The sequence below is a fragment of the Nesoenas mayeri genome (genome assembly GCF_963082525.1).
Source record: "Nesoenas mayeri genome assembly, chromosome: 8".
Classification (NCBI taxonomy): Eukaryota; Metazoa; Chordata; class Aves; order Columbiformes; family Columbidae; genus Nesoenas; species Nesoenas mayeri.
The window spans coordinates 17,767,055-17,788,268 of NC_137554.1; the positions used below are offsets into that span (position 1 = coordinate 17,767,055).

At 39.4% G+C, this 21,214-nt stretch overlaps 1 protein-coding gene across 1 annotated transcript in view; it reads right to left on the reverse strand.

The window, feature by feature from the left end:
- CRB1 (crumbs cell polarity complex component 1) overlaps positions 1–20,984 on the reverse strand; it is a gene marked incomplete at both ends in the record, with an annotated part of 101,289 nt that extends 80,305 nt beyond the window's left edge. The window contains one exon of the mRNA XM_080349210.1: positions 20,909–20,984. Within this exon, the coding sequence (XP_080205336.1) occupies positions 20,909–20,984 (76 nt within the window). The remainder of the gene's footprint in view (positions 1–20,908) is intronic.
- Between the last annotated feature and the right edge of the window lie 230 nt (positions 20,985–21,214).

Genomic DNA, 21,214 nt, shown 5'->3' on the forward strand with positions numbered 1-21,214 from the left:
CTGTGAAGAAATGAATGTTTTAAAGTCTCTGGGTGCGAAGCTGTGTACTGCTGTGTGCAGATGTTGAAAATGCCTCCAGTAGGTCCTCAGTAACACAGCCAAGAACTAAATGTTGCTGAAACCAACAAAATGCAGCAGAACAGCATGATCAGCTCCAACTTAAGACCAGTATCACACTGACATCCATAGCTACTGGAGTGCACGCTGGCCCTCCAGGCTTGCTGAACGCATAGTCCTTTTCTCACATAATTTAATTTACATACTGTGTAACAGTACTCTCACATAAAAATCATAATGCTGCTTCTCTTGTCTCCCCAGACTCTAAAAAAGTAATCGACCCTGTGGCAGATCAGCATTACATTGCTGGAAATACAGTGCACTGTAATTTGGATGCCTCAGGAATCAGAAGAAAGCTTCAGTATGGCTACGATGCACAGTGAGTACAGAGAAAGCAAAGTCTTTCTTTTCCAGCAGGAACTTTGTAGAGGAGTTCACATTCCAGCCCTTCTTGTTATTTACTAAATTCTTCTCAGTAGAAACAACCTACAATTAGCTGTGCATGAGCTAATTACCAATTGGGCTTTAGAGACTGCTTAGGAAATGTCACAGCTCCTGTATTTTGGGACAGACTGGAGTCTAATGGGGAAATGGTGCAACCAGAGGTGCTATTTGCTCTCCTTCTGATTCCTGTGCTGAGAGCTGCTACCAATGGGGCCAGGGTTATAGTGCTGAGACTGGTGAAGAACAATGATGTGATCATCTGCACAAATTGCCTTCGCTGACCTCATCCAGTTAAAAATCAGTTACAGGCCCAATAGAAGGATGCTATCACATGAACTTTCACAGAAGGCTAGTCTTTTGAAGGCTTGTGTCATGTAACAGTGAAGCTCTGAGGTGGTCATGGCTCTGACACAATGTCTGCAGTGGCTTTCCTGACCTGCAAACAGTCTGTATTGTAGCATCCTAAAAAATCTACTGACTTGGAACAGAGGATTTGTTTCATGGTTTTCCAACATTTTATTTCCAGAATAAGCTCAGAAGCAGATCCTAAGAAGACTCCAAGCTACATGATATGAAATTACTAGTTTTAGTCCACATATCATCATGGTTTCCTCTCCCCTGATTTCACAAACTATTTGCTGATTAATGTCAAAATTCTATGGCCACCCCAACACACTATATAACCTACAGAGATGTTGTTCCACCAGCTCCACCTTTCCCTGAGAGCCACAACTCTCTCCTTGTCCATACTACAGTCCTAGAGAGGACTGGCCAAGCCCTCACTTGATGACATCCCAGAATTTGATTGCACCTGACAGCAATACAGTATAATCAAGTGAAAGAATGGAAGTCAAATAAAAGCCAAGAGAACAGGAGCTGCAGCTCATGTCTTCTCTATCATATGAAAACTTGCACTGAACTGATTTTGCAGGACAACAGAAACTATTTCTGTGAGAGATAGTCAAGAATTTTTGGAGGTTGCCAGGAAAGTCAGAAATCTTACCCTACTGGTATCTACAAAGCAAGCCCTCAGCTTGACATTTACTGTTCTGTTCAGGTAAGGAGCTGGCTCTATCACGTGGCTATTTATACTGCTGATTTGGCTGCCTTACACTTTGCAGCAGAACACAATGTGTAGTGGTGCTCACAGCAAAGTGCACTGAGCTCGTGACACTGCCAGGCCAGACAGGGCTGGTAGAACTCTTGCTCTCATCTCTTGCTTTCATCAGCCCTGGCATATTTCTATGTTGTAGCACTTGTCGGGTTGGCTGAGTCACTTGATGACTTTCTCAGAGTGTTCAAGGCAGTCTGTGTCACAGTAGTCCAGATGTTCTACTGAGGTGACGATTTTCCTTCCTTTCTTCCTACGTAACAATAATAGGAAAAGCAAACAAACAAACAAAAACAACAACGACAAAAAACACCACCACCAAACAAAAAAAAACCTACCACATCTTTGAACATTAATTTATTCCCAAACCCCTTTTTATGCCTGATTTTTTTAAAACTTTTAACAAATACTAATTCAGTAATGTGATACATGATCTGCAGAAATGCCAGATCATTTAGCAGTATAGCCATAGCCAAAGTTGTTTCAAATGCAGCTTATACCTCTATAAAGCTAAAGTCTCTGTTCTGACTCACAGTATCAGGAGCCAGTGGGTGTGCATCCTTTAAGGAGGAGGGACTGACCTAAAGGAAGAGCAAGAGCGGGTATTGAAAAGCCACTGTATAACAGGGATGCCTTTCTCTTGAAATCTTTGTACGATGCTTCATTGTGGAAGAAGAGCAAAACCAGAATATTCACCAGTGTCTGGGTATGTCCAGGAACCTTCCTTGGGGAACACACTAAGTAATAAGCCTCTCGTATTAGAGGAATATCACTAAAAGCCAAATTGTTTCTATACGCCCAATGTGGTGGTGTGCTTTAGAATAAAACCACCTGCCACTAGGGCATTAAATATCTGCTAGAAATGAGGAGGTATCCAGCAAATCTTCATTGAAATTAGAGCAGTAGGATTTTTGCCAGTAAGATGATACAAAATTTAAAACCATTAATAAATAAATACTATCCAGTAGCAATCAGTGTAGTGATGACATTTTTGGAGGCTTTGTATTTTTTTTCCCTGTTAATATTCTCCTTTATTTCCTCTGCTTATTTCACAAAAGAGGCAGATCTGACTCCTTGTTTTTCCAGTTCTCTCTTTTCTGCCTTATATTATTTTTTCCACACATTCTCCTTTTTCTTCCTATGAGGCCTGACCCAAAGCAGGCTTGGATTTACAGGGCACCAATGAGAAGTTGCAGCAACTTTGTGTGGCTGGTAAGTGAGCCTGCAGCAACTGTAGCCCCAGGACACAAGGTCACCTGTGGCACCAGCTCCCCAGGGCGATACAGCTGCCTCCAGAGCTGTGTTGAAATGACCCAGAGGACAATAAAGCTGCTCTGGTCTGCTGTTCCCCTGGAGATAAGCTTTATCAATGCCTGTTGCACTGGTAGTGGAGCTTTTTGTCACACAAATCTGCTCTTAAGACACATGGAGAGCTCAAGATGGTGGTGGGGATCTTGGCATCCACTTCGCTAGCGGCTCAGGAGGGGAAGATAAGATTAGCAAGCAGGAGGAGAAAACTAAAGCCTCCACAGCTTGACGTCGAGAAGCTTGCTGTATCTTAAAAAACTTTGATGCCATAAAATTATGAAAAAAACAGAAAGAATATCCTATTTTGGGAGGAAAAAAAAAAATCTTTCTCACAGTGATATCAGTCCAGACTTACCAGTACAGCGTATTTTATAGGGCAGCATTCAGACCCTGCTTTTTATTAAATTATCCTATATAAATAAATGAAATCTGTGTAATAATATAGGTCTGGCCAGGGAAAAATTAAGTAAGATTTGATGACAATAACAAATACATGATAGATATCTAGCGACTATCTTGCTGGGGGCATTTTTTGCAAAGCATTCTATGACAGGGCTTGCTTTATGATCCCAAAGGGCATCATAAAACATACTGTGCTGAGAGACTGCAGAACAGATTGGGAAGTAATTCTCAGTACTTAATACCTGGGGATTCTCAAAAGCTGTTTTCTCTTAGCATCGCATTTCCTTTGATCATTGGGGTTATTAATTATAGATAGCCTTGAACAGAACAAGGTGCTGTTACCGTACTCCTCAAACAGTGTCTCAATTAAAAGGAACAAAATATTTTACTTAATTAGAGGTTTGGCTGTGGTGTCTTTTCAAGATGCTTCGGTATTGATTTCACCATAGTAGCCTACGGTAACAAATATTATCCATTAATAATCAAGGGAGCTTGTAAACATAACAGTGTAGGAACGAAGTGCCAAAATGTTTGTCATTCAGCTTGTCAGGGCCGTTGCAGTATGATCATCTATCATAGCATTTAGGCTATGGATTATAGTCTATAGTTCAAAAGTGATTGCATTTATGTGGAGCCCTCTCCTTTGTGCCATTTTTCTTAACTGGATTCAGACCATGCTTCATCAAGCAATTTCAGGCACATGTATTTAAAGCTCAATTTTCTCTCTGGGTAACTGAAAGCATATTGTTTCTGCTAATAGTTCTTTAGGCTAATTTTGCCTCTGTTCTGTTTTTGTCTTACCTGTGCTTTAGTCATAACTATTGAACTTATGAAATTAGCCACAAAATTAACTAAATGAGCATCAGTTCATGTATGGGCATGCTCAGTTTACTCGTAGCATTATGTGTTCATTATTAGATATGTTGATTCGTTCTTGTCATCAACAAATTGCATTCGTTGATGGAGAGAGGATTATTTCTGTAAGTTCTGATGTTGCAAGCAGCTTCTACTAATATTTTCTTTACCCTGTAATCTTAAATATACATGATAGAAATACAGGCAGGAATTACTGTATTTTCCATGCAATACATTCATGAATTACATCTGAGAAAGCAGAAAGTTTAGTTCCCCAGCAATGCGAGTCATATTCCTGGTGGGGTGGATCTGCAGAGCCCTATGCAGGTCTATCAGCAGACTACAAATTAGCACCTCCAGCCCCTTGCTCCTCCTTGGCTCCTTAGGGAGCTAATAAGGGTGGACGGGGCCTGACTAAGGTATTTTATAGATCTGGAGCCACAGTCTGTGCCATTTGGGTGTCTGTCGCCAGGCTTGCCCTACAGTTTGGGGGATGCTGGTGAAGAGCCTGTGCTCTATGAGGGATGATTAAGTGCTTGGCTCTGGTGTCTCTGAGAAAGGCCTGGGGCTCTGCAGCAACTGGAACAAGCTCCAGACTGTCTTCCCTCCCTAATTTACTTAGGGAGATGAAAGCCAGCTGCAGTAATGGAGCAAGAGAGGGAGAACCATGCTCCTTCTGGAGAACTAGCGCTTCTTGCATCTGCATGGAAAGCTACACCTCACCTACAGAGCAACACAGTCTGCCCTGCTGATGAGTTCCTTTCTGCTTTGCAATGAATGCACTTTCATTATGCTCTTCAGGTAAGATGTGGATTGTATGCATGCAAACATAATGTAAAGTAGTTTTTAAAGTGGTTTTTGTACTAGCAATGTATTCTTGTAAGTACCAAGAATTTGGATTAGTACCCAACCTTTATATATGTACTTCTTTTCTGGAAAAACAAACAAACAAAAACCAAACAAAAAACCCCCCACAAATCCACATGGTTCCTGATGATCAGTATTCCTACTCAAATCAGTAGTAGTTTTATCAAACAGTCACATTACAAAGCTTAACTTGTCAAGTACATGCATGGTCTTTAAGCACTTCATTGTGTCTCTACTATCTCAAAACAGTTAAGAAGTTGCTTGGAAATTTACCCCAGCTAGAGGAACACGTAACTATTACTAAACTTACTCCACTTACCACAATAATCAGCATTTGTTAGACTGATTGCTAGGGGATGATGGTCTTTCTAGACTATTCTCTTTTGTCATGAACCAAGAAAACTAAGTTCTGTTTTATTATTAGCAAAGAGAAGTAATGTGTCAGCTAACCTGTAGTGATATTATTTCTCCTCTGCCACCTTTCTTCCCTGTCTGCCCCCAAGAGGGATCCCAGTTTGAACAGCATGCTTAGGAGAAAGTGTAGTTGGAGTGTTCCTGGAGTCAGCATTTCACAGGGATCCACTATGCCCTGCTCCCCAGGAGGTGAGCTGAATTAGCTCTTGTAAAGGACCTGAACTCACAGCAATAAGAGGGCTTGTCACTTTAAAACATCTGAATTTCAGGTCCAGAATCTAAAACTGTCAACTGATGGCTTTGAGATGGCTTTTGCCAGCCTCAGCTGAAGTTTATATAAAGCAGTTTTTATTAAAAACTCTCTGGGAATATGATTTTCAAAAAGCAAGATCTGTTTTTCACTAGTCTGTAATTTTTCACAGTTCCTTAAGCAATTTTCATAACGCTTTTCCTTTTTCTTCTCCACATTGTCACGGCTGTTTGCTACAGTGATTGAGTTTTCTTAACTGTCAGAACAATGTCAAGACAATGTGGAGATGGTGTCAAGGCAAATATAGAGGGGTGATAGTGTGAAGGAGGGACAGAGAAAAGGGCTGTCAGTACTCAGAGTGCTCCTTACAGAAAATACTTCACTGATAAAACCATTGTCACCCTGCACTGAGCAAGAGAGAGAGAATGAAGTGGAGATATTTAAGTTATTGCACTCTGAACATGGCTGGGTGACAACTTAGAGTTATTATAAAAGATGATTTTAAAACATAATTTGCAAGGATGCCTTTCCCACAGTCTTGTCCCACATTATCTTCTAGACCACATTCCAGTCCCTAATAACCTATCAGTAAGGCACTATTCTGATTTAAGCTTCTGACAGATTATTTTGTAACAACCACACTTCTGAGAAAGTTGGAGAACAGGGATTCAAAAGTTTGGGGTTTTTTTCTATTTTGAAGCAGTAAAGCTGAGCATGAAAAGATATTCCATTGCCCACCTACAGGAAAGTGGAATGTTTTCTGTTTTAATACAATTCTAAGATGCTTTCTTGGGTGCCATGAGCCACATCCTCTGTTTACAGCACACTGTGATTGCAGCAACAGCCTAGAGAGTGATCTAATTGCATTTAGAGCTCAGCACTGCAAGGTGCTGAGTGTCCTGCTTCCATACACAGCCCTGCACTGTACCATTTTTTTTTTTCTGGAACATTCTTGAAAAGGAGACCTCAGAAGGATGAATGAGGGACAGATGTACAGCTCAAATGGGGCTATACTTTAGCATCAAAGCTTTAGAGCAGTTTCCAGGATTTAATATTAAGCACTTGTCTTGCAGTGAGTCTGAATTTGCTCTTTGTACATGTGCACTGTGCTTTCCTCCTCAGTCTTAGAGGTAGTGAGAATTAAGTGTTTTCTTACTGTTTCTGAACATCAGGATAACCACAAATTAGAGAGTTTAGATGGACATTAGTCAATATCATTGCAATTATTGAAAAATAAAACCTCCAATGTTAGTGACTCCTAAATGACTTTATAAATCCCACTGAAAAGGATATATCATAAACTCCTCAAACTACCTCATAAGTAGTATTTTCAGACAGAGTAACTAGGAGTGAACTTTTTGAAAATGAAAATGCTAAGTATTTTTTTAAATACTGCATTTACATATTTTTTATCACTTATTTTAAGCAAGTAGGTTGAATAGTTAACAGGTTTTCTTACTTGTTGTCTATGAAATAACTTAAAAGAACCATACAAATGCTTGCTATTGTATCATTATCCTATTCTTGTATTACATCTATTTGCAATTCATGAGAGCGTTAAATCCTAAAGCATCAAATTTGAGTGACTTTTTTTAAGATGAACTGCAAATTTTATCCATAGCTGCTGCAGCAATGCTCTAAGTAAGCTGTTTAAACTGGCTGTAGCCTAAGTTATACATTGCTGAAGGCTGACTTTTCCCCCTTGCCCAGCCAAGTTTTGTTAACCTGAAAACAGCCTGCCATTTTGAATTGGAGAAGAGCTGGAGAAGAGTGTGTTTCTTGCTTGGGGCTCAGATGCCTCCTCCCATTACAGTTCACACCTCAGCCATCAGGAGCCTCTATATTCACTCAATCCTGCCAACCCTTGCAAAGGGAAGTCTATAGGATAGCAAGTTAGGGACTACAAAGAGTGTATTGATTGCTTCATAAAGAAGGCTAAAAGTAGTCAAAAGTAGTGTTATAGAAAGAAAATCCTTACAGTTAACAATGAAAATCACAGATACAATGGTTGTCTACATTTATTGTAAGAATGAATAAATAATTGTTTTATCTAAAAACAAAAACAAAAACCAAACCAAAACAAACAAACAAAAACATCACAAAACTTGCCATATTGTGGATAGCTCAGGCTCACCAAAAATCTGGAAAACTGTGTGTATCCCCTCCTTCCTATATATATATATATATATATGTATGTATGTATGTATGTATCTATCTATCTATCTAATCTATCTATCTATCTATCTATCTATCTATCTATCTTTATGTGTTTGTATAACATATGAAGTGAGAAACATAAGATCGAAATTTAGTGGTTTGAATGGGGGTTTCCATGGCTCTCGCACTGCAAGCAAGGTATTCACCTCACCCTTTTCCAGCTCAGCATTCTCACCTGTAAACTTGAGATGCTGCCTACTTGCACACTTTGCACACTATGAAGTCCAATCCGCTTATGTTTTGTAAAACATGCAACACATCTTATGAGGAAAAGGTTGAAAGCATTGTTATGGCAAAAAAATTTCTCTGCACATTTCCAAGGAAGAGAATGAATCCAAAAGAAGGCTGTTCCTCCACACTCACTTGACTCTGCTGACTTGTGGCATGTTCACACTTTTAACCATACCTTTAAAGCCAGCAAACGTCTTTGAGAGAGTCTAAACTTAAACTTAATGTACAAGTGGAAGTGCTGGGAGGACAAATGAGTTTTAAAAGGTGAAATGCTGGAGTGACCTTGAACATGAAAGCAAAGCCCTCACTATTAGCACAGAAAAATGTTAGATTCCAAGACTTCACTTGGAAAGCAGAACTAATTAGAGAAGATTAACAGAAATGAGGCATGTAATAGCTGGAATAGGGCTTGACTGCAGTATGAAAGACTGAATCACTGGACCTCTAATCGAGGTCAAGGTCTTAAAAACAGTGGAATTTTTTTAAAGGCAGGTTTTGCAGATGTTCTTGTGTCAGCTGAATTTATACCATTCAAGCTCTGTTCTGAATGCAGGAGTTTCCCCTGTGTTAACACTGTTTTCAGGCTTGATGGCAGGATACATTTCTGAGCATGGGGTCTTACTCAGGAGCATGTTCACATTCCTACTGCTCTGCAGGGAGTCCTGAAGAGAAAGTCACCAAGTGTGCGCTGCGGTGATAACACAGACTTTAGATTTTTTTTATGAAGCTAGTAACGGATTTTTCTGTCCCTCTTTTTTTTTTTTTTCCCCAAATGAAATCTGAAATATGCTTTGCAGTCTTTTTCCCCATACCTTCTACTTCACGATTTTTCTCTATCACTAACCAGCTTCCCACAAAGTCTAATTGTACTTTTTATTGCTGAATGGTAATAAATGTTCCACAATTGGTTGTGCAGCACTTCTGATATACTCCGTGAAATGACTGTTGTACTGGCACTATAGTAATGGGCTCAGCTAAACTGAACACAACAGAATTGTGGAAAAGGTGAGGCTGGAAGGGGCTCCTAGAGATCACCTAGCCCAACCCACTTGCTCAAAACTGCATCAACTAGAGCAGAAGGCTCAGCATCCATTACCTGTGTTATGTCCACTTCTCAGAACTTTCCACAATAATTTCACAAAAATCCCTTCTTTTTGGGAAGCTAGGCTTACCGTAAGCATGCCTAACCACATGCCTGTGGTTAATGGAAGTGTTGGTGCTCATCAGTGATTGTAGAAAAGAAGCAGTCACCCACGAAGACCCAGAATTCTTCAGGCTGTTTCAGAGCCACAACATAAAAGATGGGCAGGGTTAAAAGATGTCATGAAAACCAGTGTCTCAGCTGTCTGGATGTTTGCAGTTATGTTAACAGAAGTAAGGAAAGTGTTCCCCTGTCTGTAGAAAGGTTGACACAGCACATCTGAAACTGAAGCACAACTAAATAGTGTTGTCAAGTCGTCATATGTGTTTCCTCTAGAACAACATGTTTCTATACTAGCCAAAAGAAGAAATGAAGCAGTTCAGGATACAAACACATTTCTGATCACTGTTTATCTGTTACACTTTACAGGGGGTTTTGTGTAATAAGTCTCTATTTGCTTTTAATGGCAATGAATAATGCAGTGCCCTAACAGTTCCATTTAAGAGCTGGGATATAATGAGCAGAAGTTGTTGTTGCCAGCCAATCAAATTCTTTAATTAAAATTAAAGAATGTAGTCCTACTTCTGATGCATCTCAAGTATATCAAAAGGCATCATTATCCATCTACTTGAAAAGAAACTACTCTTGATTACAACCATAAATTTCCTGGCTACAAAGCCATGCTGGTCCTGACTGGACATAGCACAGCAACATCTTCACTGAAACCAGTGGATTTACAAAGTTAAACCGGAATAAATAAAACTGAAATCAACTCTGCTGAATGCTATTAGTGGAATATCAGATATACCTACAACGTAAGTCTATCTTACTGCAGCAAGACCATTGTCAGCTCAAGGATGAAGGCTGGGTGGGGATGTAGCAGGTCCACTGTAAACTATTTTCCCTGGTCATTGTGCAGTGAGAATTTAGAGATCTGAGGAAACAGAAAGTGCTCATATGAATCTATGAACTGGCAGGCATTTTCCCAAGTGCAGCATCTGAAAGATATCTGTGGCTTTTAGGCTGTAGTTAAAGTGATGTCGTAGAAGTAGGTCTGATTTTGTTCTACTGTGTGTGCCGAACTGCATCTTCTTCCTTCTTTCTATCACTTGTAAGATCATGAAGTCAATCTGTTTGCTGGAAAGATTTTTATCCAGATTCTTCAGAGGTGTTCAGTGCAAATACTTCCTCCTTCTGTTTAATCCCATGGAGGTTTTGCTCCAAACACCATTCAGTTTTGTCACTTTACTACCAAGGACAGTTGGGGAAGTCCTGGGTTGTCTGCCTGCTCTTCAGGAAATCCAGAGTTCTTTTGAATGTGAAAACAGCAATTGGCTTTAGTCACCTTACACTTACACTTTTCCTTTAGCTCCAAAATGGGTAGACGTTAGACTAAATTGAATCAGACATTTAAGACGTACTCAAGAGAGAACAGAATGGATAGCTCTTGTTATATCAAGCAGAGGACATTTTTACATGGACTGAGGCTTGCAAAATGTTCAGTATCATTAGTAGTGAATAAAGAATTACAAATGTCAGCTGTGTTTAATGTGAGAGAAGGGATGGGTTCAGCTAGGAAGTTTGAATTGGTCCTACAAAATGTTGGCCAGGTATCTTCTTTTTGCAGCTGCATTGTAGCAGCACCTATTTGCATTCTGTTGTCATGATATATACTGCTCCAAATATGTATACAGATGGGGATCAAAGAGACTTGGATTATCACTCCCACAAACACATTTTTCATTTTTTCCTATGCTTTAAGGTAGGAATCAAAGTGAATCTTTACTTTCAACATTCTTTTAACTCCTGCTTTTTAGATTGAACGGGGACAGAAAGAGCCTACAAGGGCTCTATACACCTTCCTCCCATTTAATAGCTCTGATGTAATCTTCGATTTATCAGTGTCATCCTCTGGCTTCTCTGATTGTCATTGTGTGTTGCTTTTGTTATGCAGCTTCTGTTTGCTTATCTTATAAGACTGGTAACTTCTATCTCTGTACTTTATCCTTGAGGCTATCAAAGGAATGTAAGAGGCTTCTGGGGAAGAAGAGCAGGTACAGTCAGAACTTCTTAATGTTGTATCAGACCTCAGCAGTAGTTTGGCCCTTCTTGCAGGTCTTGGAGTCAGCAGACCCAAAGATGAACTACATATCATGTGGCATATAGGCTTTATATCTTGGCCATTGCAATTGAATGGCATTTCATGTGGCCCACAATAAACATTTCCATAATTGTATATGTAATTCTCAGCTCCAGTTACTCTTCTACCCAACCAAACAGGATCACAAGCAGATTGATGTGATATATTTAGCATTGCCTGCTTGCATTTGAGAGACACACCTGGGAAAGGTGCCTGTATGAATACCAAGGTATAGGTAGGGGGGTGCAGACACAACCTTTTGCACGCTCTGAGCCAGCTCAGATCCAGGTGCCATTTAGCTGCATTAGCACAACTCAGTGCCCGACATAACATGCTCTGCCTCTCAGCATGAGCCTGGATCAGCATGGCGCTAACGTAACCACACCATCTCTGCACCAGAGGTAGCTGATTTACAGGCAGCAGCAAAGTGATGTATATGAGATCAGACATTCTCCCAGGGGTTCCGTTTTCAGCTGTTAGGATGTTGGTGAGTTATATTGCATACTTTTTGCTGATAACAGAGCCTGATCTCTACTTTCAGCTGTGTGGACACTTGACTACGTTCAGATTCATGGATGCTTAGCGATAGCGGGGACAGTGCCACAGCTGCTTTTTAAGTACCTACAAATTGCCACAAAGCCCAGCAAAACACAACTGAAGGTACTGCTGTATCCAGATGTCTTTTCAAGGATAGATTATTACAGTGAGAGTTTTGGATTCCCTGTTTTGAGTAATCTGTCAGTACGGGTTACTTAAATTGTGGCTGTTTGGATCCTTGCAGACTGACAACTGTCTATCTCCCAAGTCCTTGCTTTGGCCTCCTGTCAAATTGCACAAAGTCCTCTAGCTCATATTCAAAGAAAAGAAGAAATGTGTCACAGTCAAATTCAGAGCTAGGGCTCTCCTTGCCGAACAAAGAACAAATGAAGTGCTCTGTACTATTCCTGTTAGAGACCCCAATGAGGGAGAACAGGAACTGTCAAGGGAAGAGTGTGACCAATTTCTTGTATGCTGCCCTTCAACTACTCCTGTAGTACCCAAGCTGAATGGGAATTACAGCAGCCCTGGGCTTAACTGCTTCAGAGGGCAGCCAGCCTTCGGTAGTCCCACAGTACAGGAACATAGCGGTACCTCTCAGAAACCGTCAGCAAAGGAAAGGTCAGGCCATTGTGTCCTTGGCTGAGTCCTTAGGTTGGGCTGTGCAGGTTTGTTCATCCACAATTTTGGTCTCAGTCACTGAGATTGAGGGCACTTTGAAGGAATGCATCCTGCCTGTAGACTCCCTGACTAATGCAATCAAAGATGCTTTGTCTGTCTCATTATTCAAGGAAAGGTTAAGGGAACAGGATTCCAGTATGTTCAGCCTTGGGCAGGCAAGGAAGAGCAGTGAAAAGAAGCAAGCAGCTTCTCCCCAGAGCATCCACCCAGGCCACAATTATTCAAGCCCAGCACCTCCCAGCACAGAAGGATGCACCAGGCAAGTGTCCTGCCTGGGCACTGCCTCTGATCCTCAACTGCCGGAGCAGGGGCATTGTATGCAACTGATTAGCAGCCCATGCCCCTTTTCTACCCACAGAAGTAGTTAGCCCTAGAAATATTTTGATTTCTGTCCCTGCTGAGTAGATTTCAGGCAGGCAGAAGCTGCCCTAACCCTGAAGTTGCAGCAGCAAGCGCAGCCTTGCTTTGTTGATGCCCAGGGAGGAGTGTGTTTTGCTCAGCCCAGAGGAGCCCTTTAGAGCTCCTGTGGCAGCTGCGTGGTGTGTGTCACCGTGTGTCAGGCTACCGCAGAGAAGCCCTGTCAATTGGAGTGTTTGTCAAAAGACAGAAGCAATTTTCTGTTGACCCATTTTATGGGTGAATGAAATATAATCAATATATAGTTAACATAAGAATCTCATTGCAAAAAGGTTTATCTGGGTTGGGTTGGTGTTCTTTTTACTATTTGTTGGTGTGAGAGGGTTTTCATGTCATGGCACCATAAATGCCTATGAAAACAGAAAAGAACTGACAAAAAATGTCAGTCTTTGACACCAACAAATAATCTGTAATATCAACCTAGAAAATAATATGCCTCATTTATCTACTTGCTGCCTGCTGTCTGTGACTCTAGATGAGTCAATTAGGTTTAAAGGCTTAGAAAATGTAAATATCAGCACCTTTTTTTCCTTTTTGGGCCACCACAAAGAGGAAAGGGAATAATCAAGGTTGCCTAGAGACTGAGGCAAGGCATTGTCTAAATGATTTTCTTAATGCTGAGATATGAATTATAAAATAAAAAAAGAAGAAAAATAGAAGTACCCTGGAGAGGTCTTTGGCTGCAAAGCCCTGTAGGCAGAATCAAAGGCACTTAGACTGCTATTTCTGTAACTTATTTATTAGGGGAAATGTGCTGCATGTCAGGAGTTAAGGAAAATGGACTAACGTGTATCTTTTTACTGAGTGGTAGTTGGCAGGATATATATGTACTTTTTTTTTTGTTATAGCAAACAGAAAGGCCACTTAAAAGAGTTTCCTAGGAATTTCCTGATATTCATTTTGGTGCAGTAGGTTCCACTCTTCCATTGCCTTTTTATACAGAGTGAGAAATGAGCTTTAAAATTTAGATTCAGCAGACAATCCATGTTTTTAATTCCTTTCAGGTTTTTTGACCATGATGATTATACTATTAATAATCCATTTATTAATTATATTTTCTGGCATTGTACTACCCATTTATCAAGTATACTCATTGCAAGTAAAAAAATATAAATGATTTGACTCCAAAATCTGAAAATCAAACTACATGATTTCTAGCGTGGGAGGCTATCTGTCCTCGTTGTAATGAGTGCCTTCAACAGCCAAAATGCTTATTTAAAGCTTAGGGTACCAAAAAATTAAGAGTAGGTACTTGATGTCTCAAAGAATGAGAGTAAATTGTTTTCTAACTGAAATTTAGTGAAGAATTTTGTGGTTAATGCAACAAACAGGGCTGGGTTCAGTGCTCTGTTTGTTCTGAACAGCAGATAATCCCCGGCTGTGGTGCAGGAGAGAAGGGAGCCACCTGCTCACCCAGCCCCGGAGCCTCAGAGCCACCACAGCCCTTGGGGTCAGAGGGACCTGTGCATCTCTGGGGCTCCATCACATGAGATCTTCACAGATCACCCCCAAGGTGGTGCTGACTGCCCCTCATCTGTGTTGCACCAACTGTGAAACAGCAGTCTAGACAACCTCTGGCAGATATTTATCTAACCTGTTTACTAAAGGGTTCTGATATAGAGATATAATCATCCTTCAAGGGGGAAAGTTCACCTAAATCTTCCCTGCTGCATGTGGAATCTATTAGTTTGCATAGCCTGCCCTTTCAAAGGTTGTGAGGGGCAACCGATCTCATCATCTTCCTTGATTGCCATTCTCTTTAGTGTATGTAAGGCTGTAATCATGTCTTTCTTCAGGCTTCTCTTCCCCTGACCCTTTCTCACAGGGCACATCTTTCTAAATGCCTTATTTTTGCTGTCCCTGTTCAGCATTTTTCTAATTGCCTCCCTCTCTCACAGCAGCAAAGTGGATATAGCCAGTACTGAATTGTGGACTGATTACTCTGCTGTGCCTTGCATTTCATATTCCTGTCAGCACATAACAGCAAAATACTTGGTTCTTCATATAGCTTTTCAATAGGAACATATTTAATTTGCCATCAAGATGTGACCATTCTCTAAACAGTGCTATTTTTTTCCTTAATTTCCTCCTGCAGAGAGGAAAAGGTGCAGAAAGTTGCACTGGGACAGGGCTCCCTAGATGTTCTAGGTCCATCAAAATTAGCATAAGGGGAAAAAAATGCTGTGGATAAGTAGATACAGTTGTAAACTTTGGATGGAGATAACTTTGAAAGGGTTATGTATGTAAAAACATCAGGTTTATGACCTATACTTGTGTGATGTGCTACAACACTCCAGCCTCAGTTTCTCCAGTCCATTATCACTGACGCTGCACAACATATCAGTGTTTCAAGTCCATGCAAGGTCTGTGCAGTGAGTTGAGAATGAGTGATAACCACCCTTTTGCGCAATCTCCTTTTTTTTTTCCCATCAGACTCTTTCCTAACAGGTTATTAGTCAAAAACAACACCCGCTTATAAACATTGATCAGTGTCCTTGTATTCCAAGTACTTCTTGACTGTGAACACATCATTCAGTGTTTTATTCTGCATTGCGAAAATTAATGTCATTTGAGGGGTAAAGTTTCAAAGATGCTGATATCTTGCATTGTAATTTCCAGATGATGAATACAGGACATAAGGAAATGTTAAACCTCCAGAGATTCTCAGTGTTGACAGTTCCCATTTTACAAAGCACACAGCAGAGAGGTTATCTGTAACCTGGTAGTCTTGCTCTGCCATTGGAATGGTAGGTGTAGCACCTTAAGGATGCCTTTTAAGAATTTGTATTGAAAGGCTCAAATACAGGTGTGGTTTGGATGTTTTAAATTTCACTTTAATACAAATGGATCCATCTTGCAGAATTTACTTTCTTGTTTAAAAATTAGAAGGTTACTACTTTACATTCTTTGGATTTTATTTATTCCAGAGATGGAGATGTTATCCATAATAAGATATATAAATGAAAAGAACAAACAAAAAAAAAACAAACCACCACACCCAAACACCATAACACCCTTACGACTGAGTCAAGAAGCTGTTGCTTTAAACTCACTTAAGGTGATAGCAAACATCTGAAAGAGATTTCGTTGTTCATATGATGTAGGTACAATGTATGACAAGTAAGACAGAGGGAAAGCTGCAGCTTGATTGCAGCTCTGACAGGCCCTGTGCTCTGCAGTGGGCTAGCGAGGATCTGCTGAAGTACCAAATCTGCTGTGAACTCATCACATGTGCATCCAAACAACACTTTGGAAAGCTACTTCCATCATCTGAGTATGCATGAGGGATGAGCAGTATCAGCAAAACCACAAATCCCATTATAAACAGAGCTTTATTCCTAACACAATAATTAAGCAGTAATTAGAAGTTGTGTTAGTAATGGGAATAGTTGCAGGAAATTAAAAGGTCTTGTTCATGGGCAAAAATTGAATAGTTCCAACAATAGTCAGAGGGGTAGAAGAGGGGTGCAAGTAAAGCTCAGATATTTTGCTTACATTAAGAGCAATCCCAAATTAAATTCCATTCTTAATTTATGAACATTTGGGGAAACTTATGAAGCAAATACTACATTTTTTACGCTCTTCTGAAAGGTCATTAAGTCATTAAAATGGAGAAAAATACTTATGAAATTTTTTTTTTTTACAGAATTTTTGCCAAAAGGAAAAGAAAATAATTCTGCATTAGTGATAGATATACAACTATAAATCTTGCTTTTTTCAAAGAAAAAAAAAAAAATATTGTTCTTCTGTTTCTTAAGCAACTCTCTGCCCAGAGTTATATGCTGGCAATTTCTGTTAGACAATAATATGGCAGCATTTAGTTATCAATGTTGCTCTGGATTCGGGACATGCTTCCTATCTTCTACTGTACATAATGATTCATGGTCCGTCCTCATACAGAGCTGACCATTTCTGGATGCCCACCAGATTAATTTGCTGTAAGTACTTCATTTGGTGTAATTTGTGTAAACATGTTCACAAAATATAATAAAAACCCAACTTGTATTGAGGGCTTGCATACAATACTCATAACCATGAGCACAAGACATAAAGGAATTTGCAGAACTGTACCACTGTCTACACATAAATGGAATGGGGAAGACTGCTTCACAAACACATACGATTGCAATTTTAGACAAAGCCTCAATTTCCCTCTGTTAATAGAGAATTCACAGGCAAAAATAATTGGTTCTGTGTAGTCTGGCATCTTCATGTTTTGGAGGTTGTAAAAACCAAAACACATAGGGAATTGTTAAAAATATATATACTACCATATATGTATACACTGACCTATATATAAGACTTCAGCACCTATAGGTTGGAAAAACTCTTTGGTATGTAAAGTAATGACTGGCAATGTAAACATAAATAATATATTTTATCTGATTTAATTTTGCCCAAATAAAATTTACCAGTGTCAGAAAAACAGAAATTTCCAATGCAGAAAGTGGCACAGGATAATTAAGAAAAGAAGGTACAGTTTTCTTTTTAACTGTGATCCATAGCTCCACTTGTAAGCCCATGTGAGAAGGCAACAGCCTGTGGAATATGCGTTTGTGCAGCCCCAAGAGACACATGATACATGGATTTGCCCAGACCTTTCCATAGGCTTGCTGTGTTGCAGCATAGCTATGGTGGTGATCCCTGTGGCGATGTCAAGAAGACAGAATGTGAATGAGATAAACATCACCTGCCAGCAGCACAATCCTGCCCCTTGGCAGGTGCACAGTCTTCATCCCTTCACCTCAGGGATGTGACAGCAGCAAACAGCAGAACAACCTAATGGATGCTCTAGCCCAAAGGCAGGCCAGTGGACAAACAAGCAGGCATCAAGGGCTCTCCAACAGGCTCCTTATTTTTTTGTGCCAAGAACACTAAGTCCACAATCTTTTTGGAAATGTAACTTTGCAGGATTAAACTACATGTATTCTTTTTTTATCTAGTACATGTATTTCTGAGCACTCATAATCATATTTGTACAGGTGTTGCACCCGACAGCATCACTTATCAGTTGAGGCTCCAGCAGATTAAGTTAATTATAAAGGGTCTTTCCAAAAGCATTTTATACATTTGAAATGATTTTTAAAAATAGGTATTGCTTGCAGGAAGCCTGTGATTTACAGGTTGAAGTCTCTGTCGCTGTACAGTTCGATGTTAAGAGTTGTTACTAGTGATAATATGTGTAAAATATCATTTTTACTTATCCTGGGGATTTAAAAGGAACCACAAGTGACAGGGCTACTTTCTTTAATACCTTACTCTTCAGCTTTAGAGGCTTAGGTGCAGCCAGAAAACTTTTATTAGTTTACCATCTATTATCTTAGTGTTGTACAGGAATTAGAGTACCTCATAAGATATTCCAAAATACACATGAGCTACTTTACAAATAAGAGGGCACACAATCATTTTAATAATATTGAACAACTTTGTCTTGTTTTTCAGTTCAACATATTCATTTTATGCTATATTAGAATACTTTGTTTTCAGGTAGCAACATTCCTGAAAATGCTTTAATTTCATTGCAACTTATGCTTCGGTTTCATCACAACTTACTGAAAGAGCTGCTGTCTGTATGGGACACTTCACAATGTATGCATACCTCTATTCCCCTTAAGAAAATGGGTGAGGTGAAAAAAAAGTAACATGCATATATGATTTTAGGAAGCCTTGGCTTCTATTATAAATACTGTTCATTTCCAAAGTTGTTTGGGATAAATAATTATAAGGAAGACTTTAAGCAGGACCTAAGATTAGAATCCTTTAATTAAGACCCTGTGGGAGAAGTCCAGTAAATTGATTTTTAAAATATAATGGTTGATATAACCTTTATTAATGTTAGCAATCGCCTCTGTTCTGATTGATCTTTCTCAGCTTTAATTTTTAAGAAAGTAATTGCAGTCAATTCTTCTGCTCTATTTCTGTTTCATCTGTTCATGTTGATGTTGTTATTAACAGAAACTGTTAACAGTTTCAAATGGTGTACACATTTTCTTGAGACAAAATACTAATCAAGATCATTAAACACACTGCATTGATAGATACAGGTATGTCCTGAGCCTGATTCTGGCTCCTGCTGTAGCTGCTCCATCCTTGTACATCAATTTGCATCACATCAGTTTGCAACAGCTACAAATCCACCTGAGGAGTTTTCCCAGACTGAACAGCGTCTTGCCTGATACTGGCCATATGGCCATTACCCAGAGAAAACTCATGCCACATCTGAAATGTCATCCCAGCCAACTGTGCTAAGGAAAAGCCACAAAATGACACCCAACTACTTTTCCCTCATTGGCATCCTGCATTGAGCAGAGCTCGCCCAAGGTCAAAGTCAAAACTTGTGTTTATCTTTTTTTTTTTTTTAACTGATTCTTCAGCCTTTTATTCTTGTTTACATTCTAGCAATGCTTTGTATATGATGTTTTTAATGTGACCTGTTTAATTTTATAAGCACTTACCTTTTAACTCCCTTTCCCAAAGCTTTTATATTTTGTTCTAATTTGCCTGCCTCATGTATAAATCACATTTTCTCAAATAACACCATTCCTGTTACTTTCTTTTAATTAGGAAACAGACTCTGTCTCCGAGACTTTCTGATTATTCATCCTACAGTATACAGACTTAAAAAATTACTTTTTGAAAGTGGAATATCTATTATCTTTTCTTTTTGGGATACGTCCTATTATGAGTTAATTTAGCAAGAACATTTTGGCTTTCCTTATTCACATCAGTACATCCGCAAGGAAGAAAACTACTAGGATAAAACTATGCTTCTATGATATTCTGTATTTTTTCCTGTATCTTACTGGGTGTTTTTTTGTTTTGGTGTTTTGTTTGTGGGTTTGTTGTTTTGGTGTGTTTTGTTTTGTTTTCTCTTCAGTGCTGGTTGATCCAACTGCATCTGTTTGCTTTTCAATCTGTAATTTATGTTGGGCTGTAAACTGTCCAAGTAACAATTTGAGTGATGCAGCAACAGAAGGTGACCCAGATTACACAACACTGTACGCTAATGCCAAGTCTTCTTGTTTAATGGCAGCTGCTCAAAGCTTTGTCTTATTGTGATTCACATTCAACAGACACAAATCAAACAGGCTCCTCAGACAGACACAAATCCTGCCTGTCTTCATTTTAAACATGTTCAAGAGCTACTGCTTTTCATAAACATATATCAGCCTCACCAGCTGAGGCCATTTAGTCTCCTTGGCTTGAATTTACTCTGAGACATCTGACAAAATTACCAAGGAAACCCATTGTGACTTGAATATTTTGCATACTTATGTTTATGTGGAAGTTTGCTGAGAATATTTCTCTATAAAAATAGTTGGACTTTTATACTCCTTCATAATGGAGATATTTAGAACACCTAATATATCACAGTTGCTTCATAACTGATTTGTCTAGAGGTTGTAATTAAAAATGCCTATATAATAAAGCAATGTGTGCTACTAAAATACAAAACATGAGCAACATTAGCAAAGGATACATCAGTCTAGATTTTAATCAGATAGGTTTAAATTTACTGGATAAATCGTATCAAAATGCAGACTTTAAAGTATAGGTATAGTTCTAACAGAACACTTTATTGCTGTACTTTCAATACAGGAAGCAAAGTATTAAACATGCATTCTTCATTTAAAAAAAAAAAAATGTTTAAGCATGAAGATCAGGAAAGCTATCATGCAACGAGTTCATACAACTTAGTTTCATGGACCAAATCTTTTTGACATCTCCATCAAATTTTTAAAGCCTTCTGACAACACAAGCTTCCTGCTAGTAGTGCACATCTAGTCATCTACCCAGAGGACATGTCAGAACAATAAGAAAAAGTGCAAATCTTACTTCTTAAATGGATGAGCAGCAAAAAACTGAGGTAGAAGAGGAGTAGAGAGTTAATTCTTGAATGAGCCATATTCATCTTGATAGGACATCCTCTGCCGAGTTGTCTGTTCTCCAAAGGGCTGGTGCTGATCCTCATGGCTTTCTCCGCATCTTGGAAACTGAGCTGACACCCAAAGCATCCAGTGCCCTACAAGCCATCTTTGCCTCTGCCCCTCACCAGCCTGTTTACTGCAAACCTACAGACTTTGATTCAAAAGGCAGTTGCTCTTGTTAAGGTTTTACTTTGGCAGGTCCGAGTGATTTTTC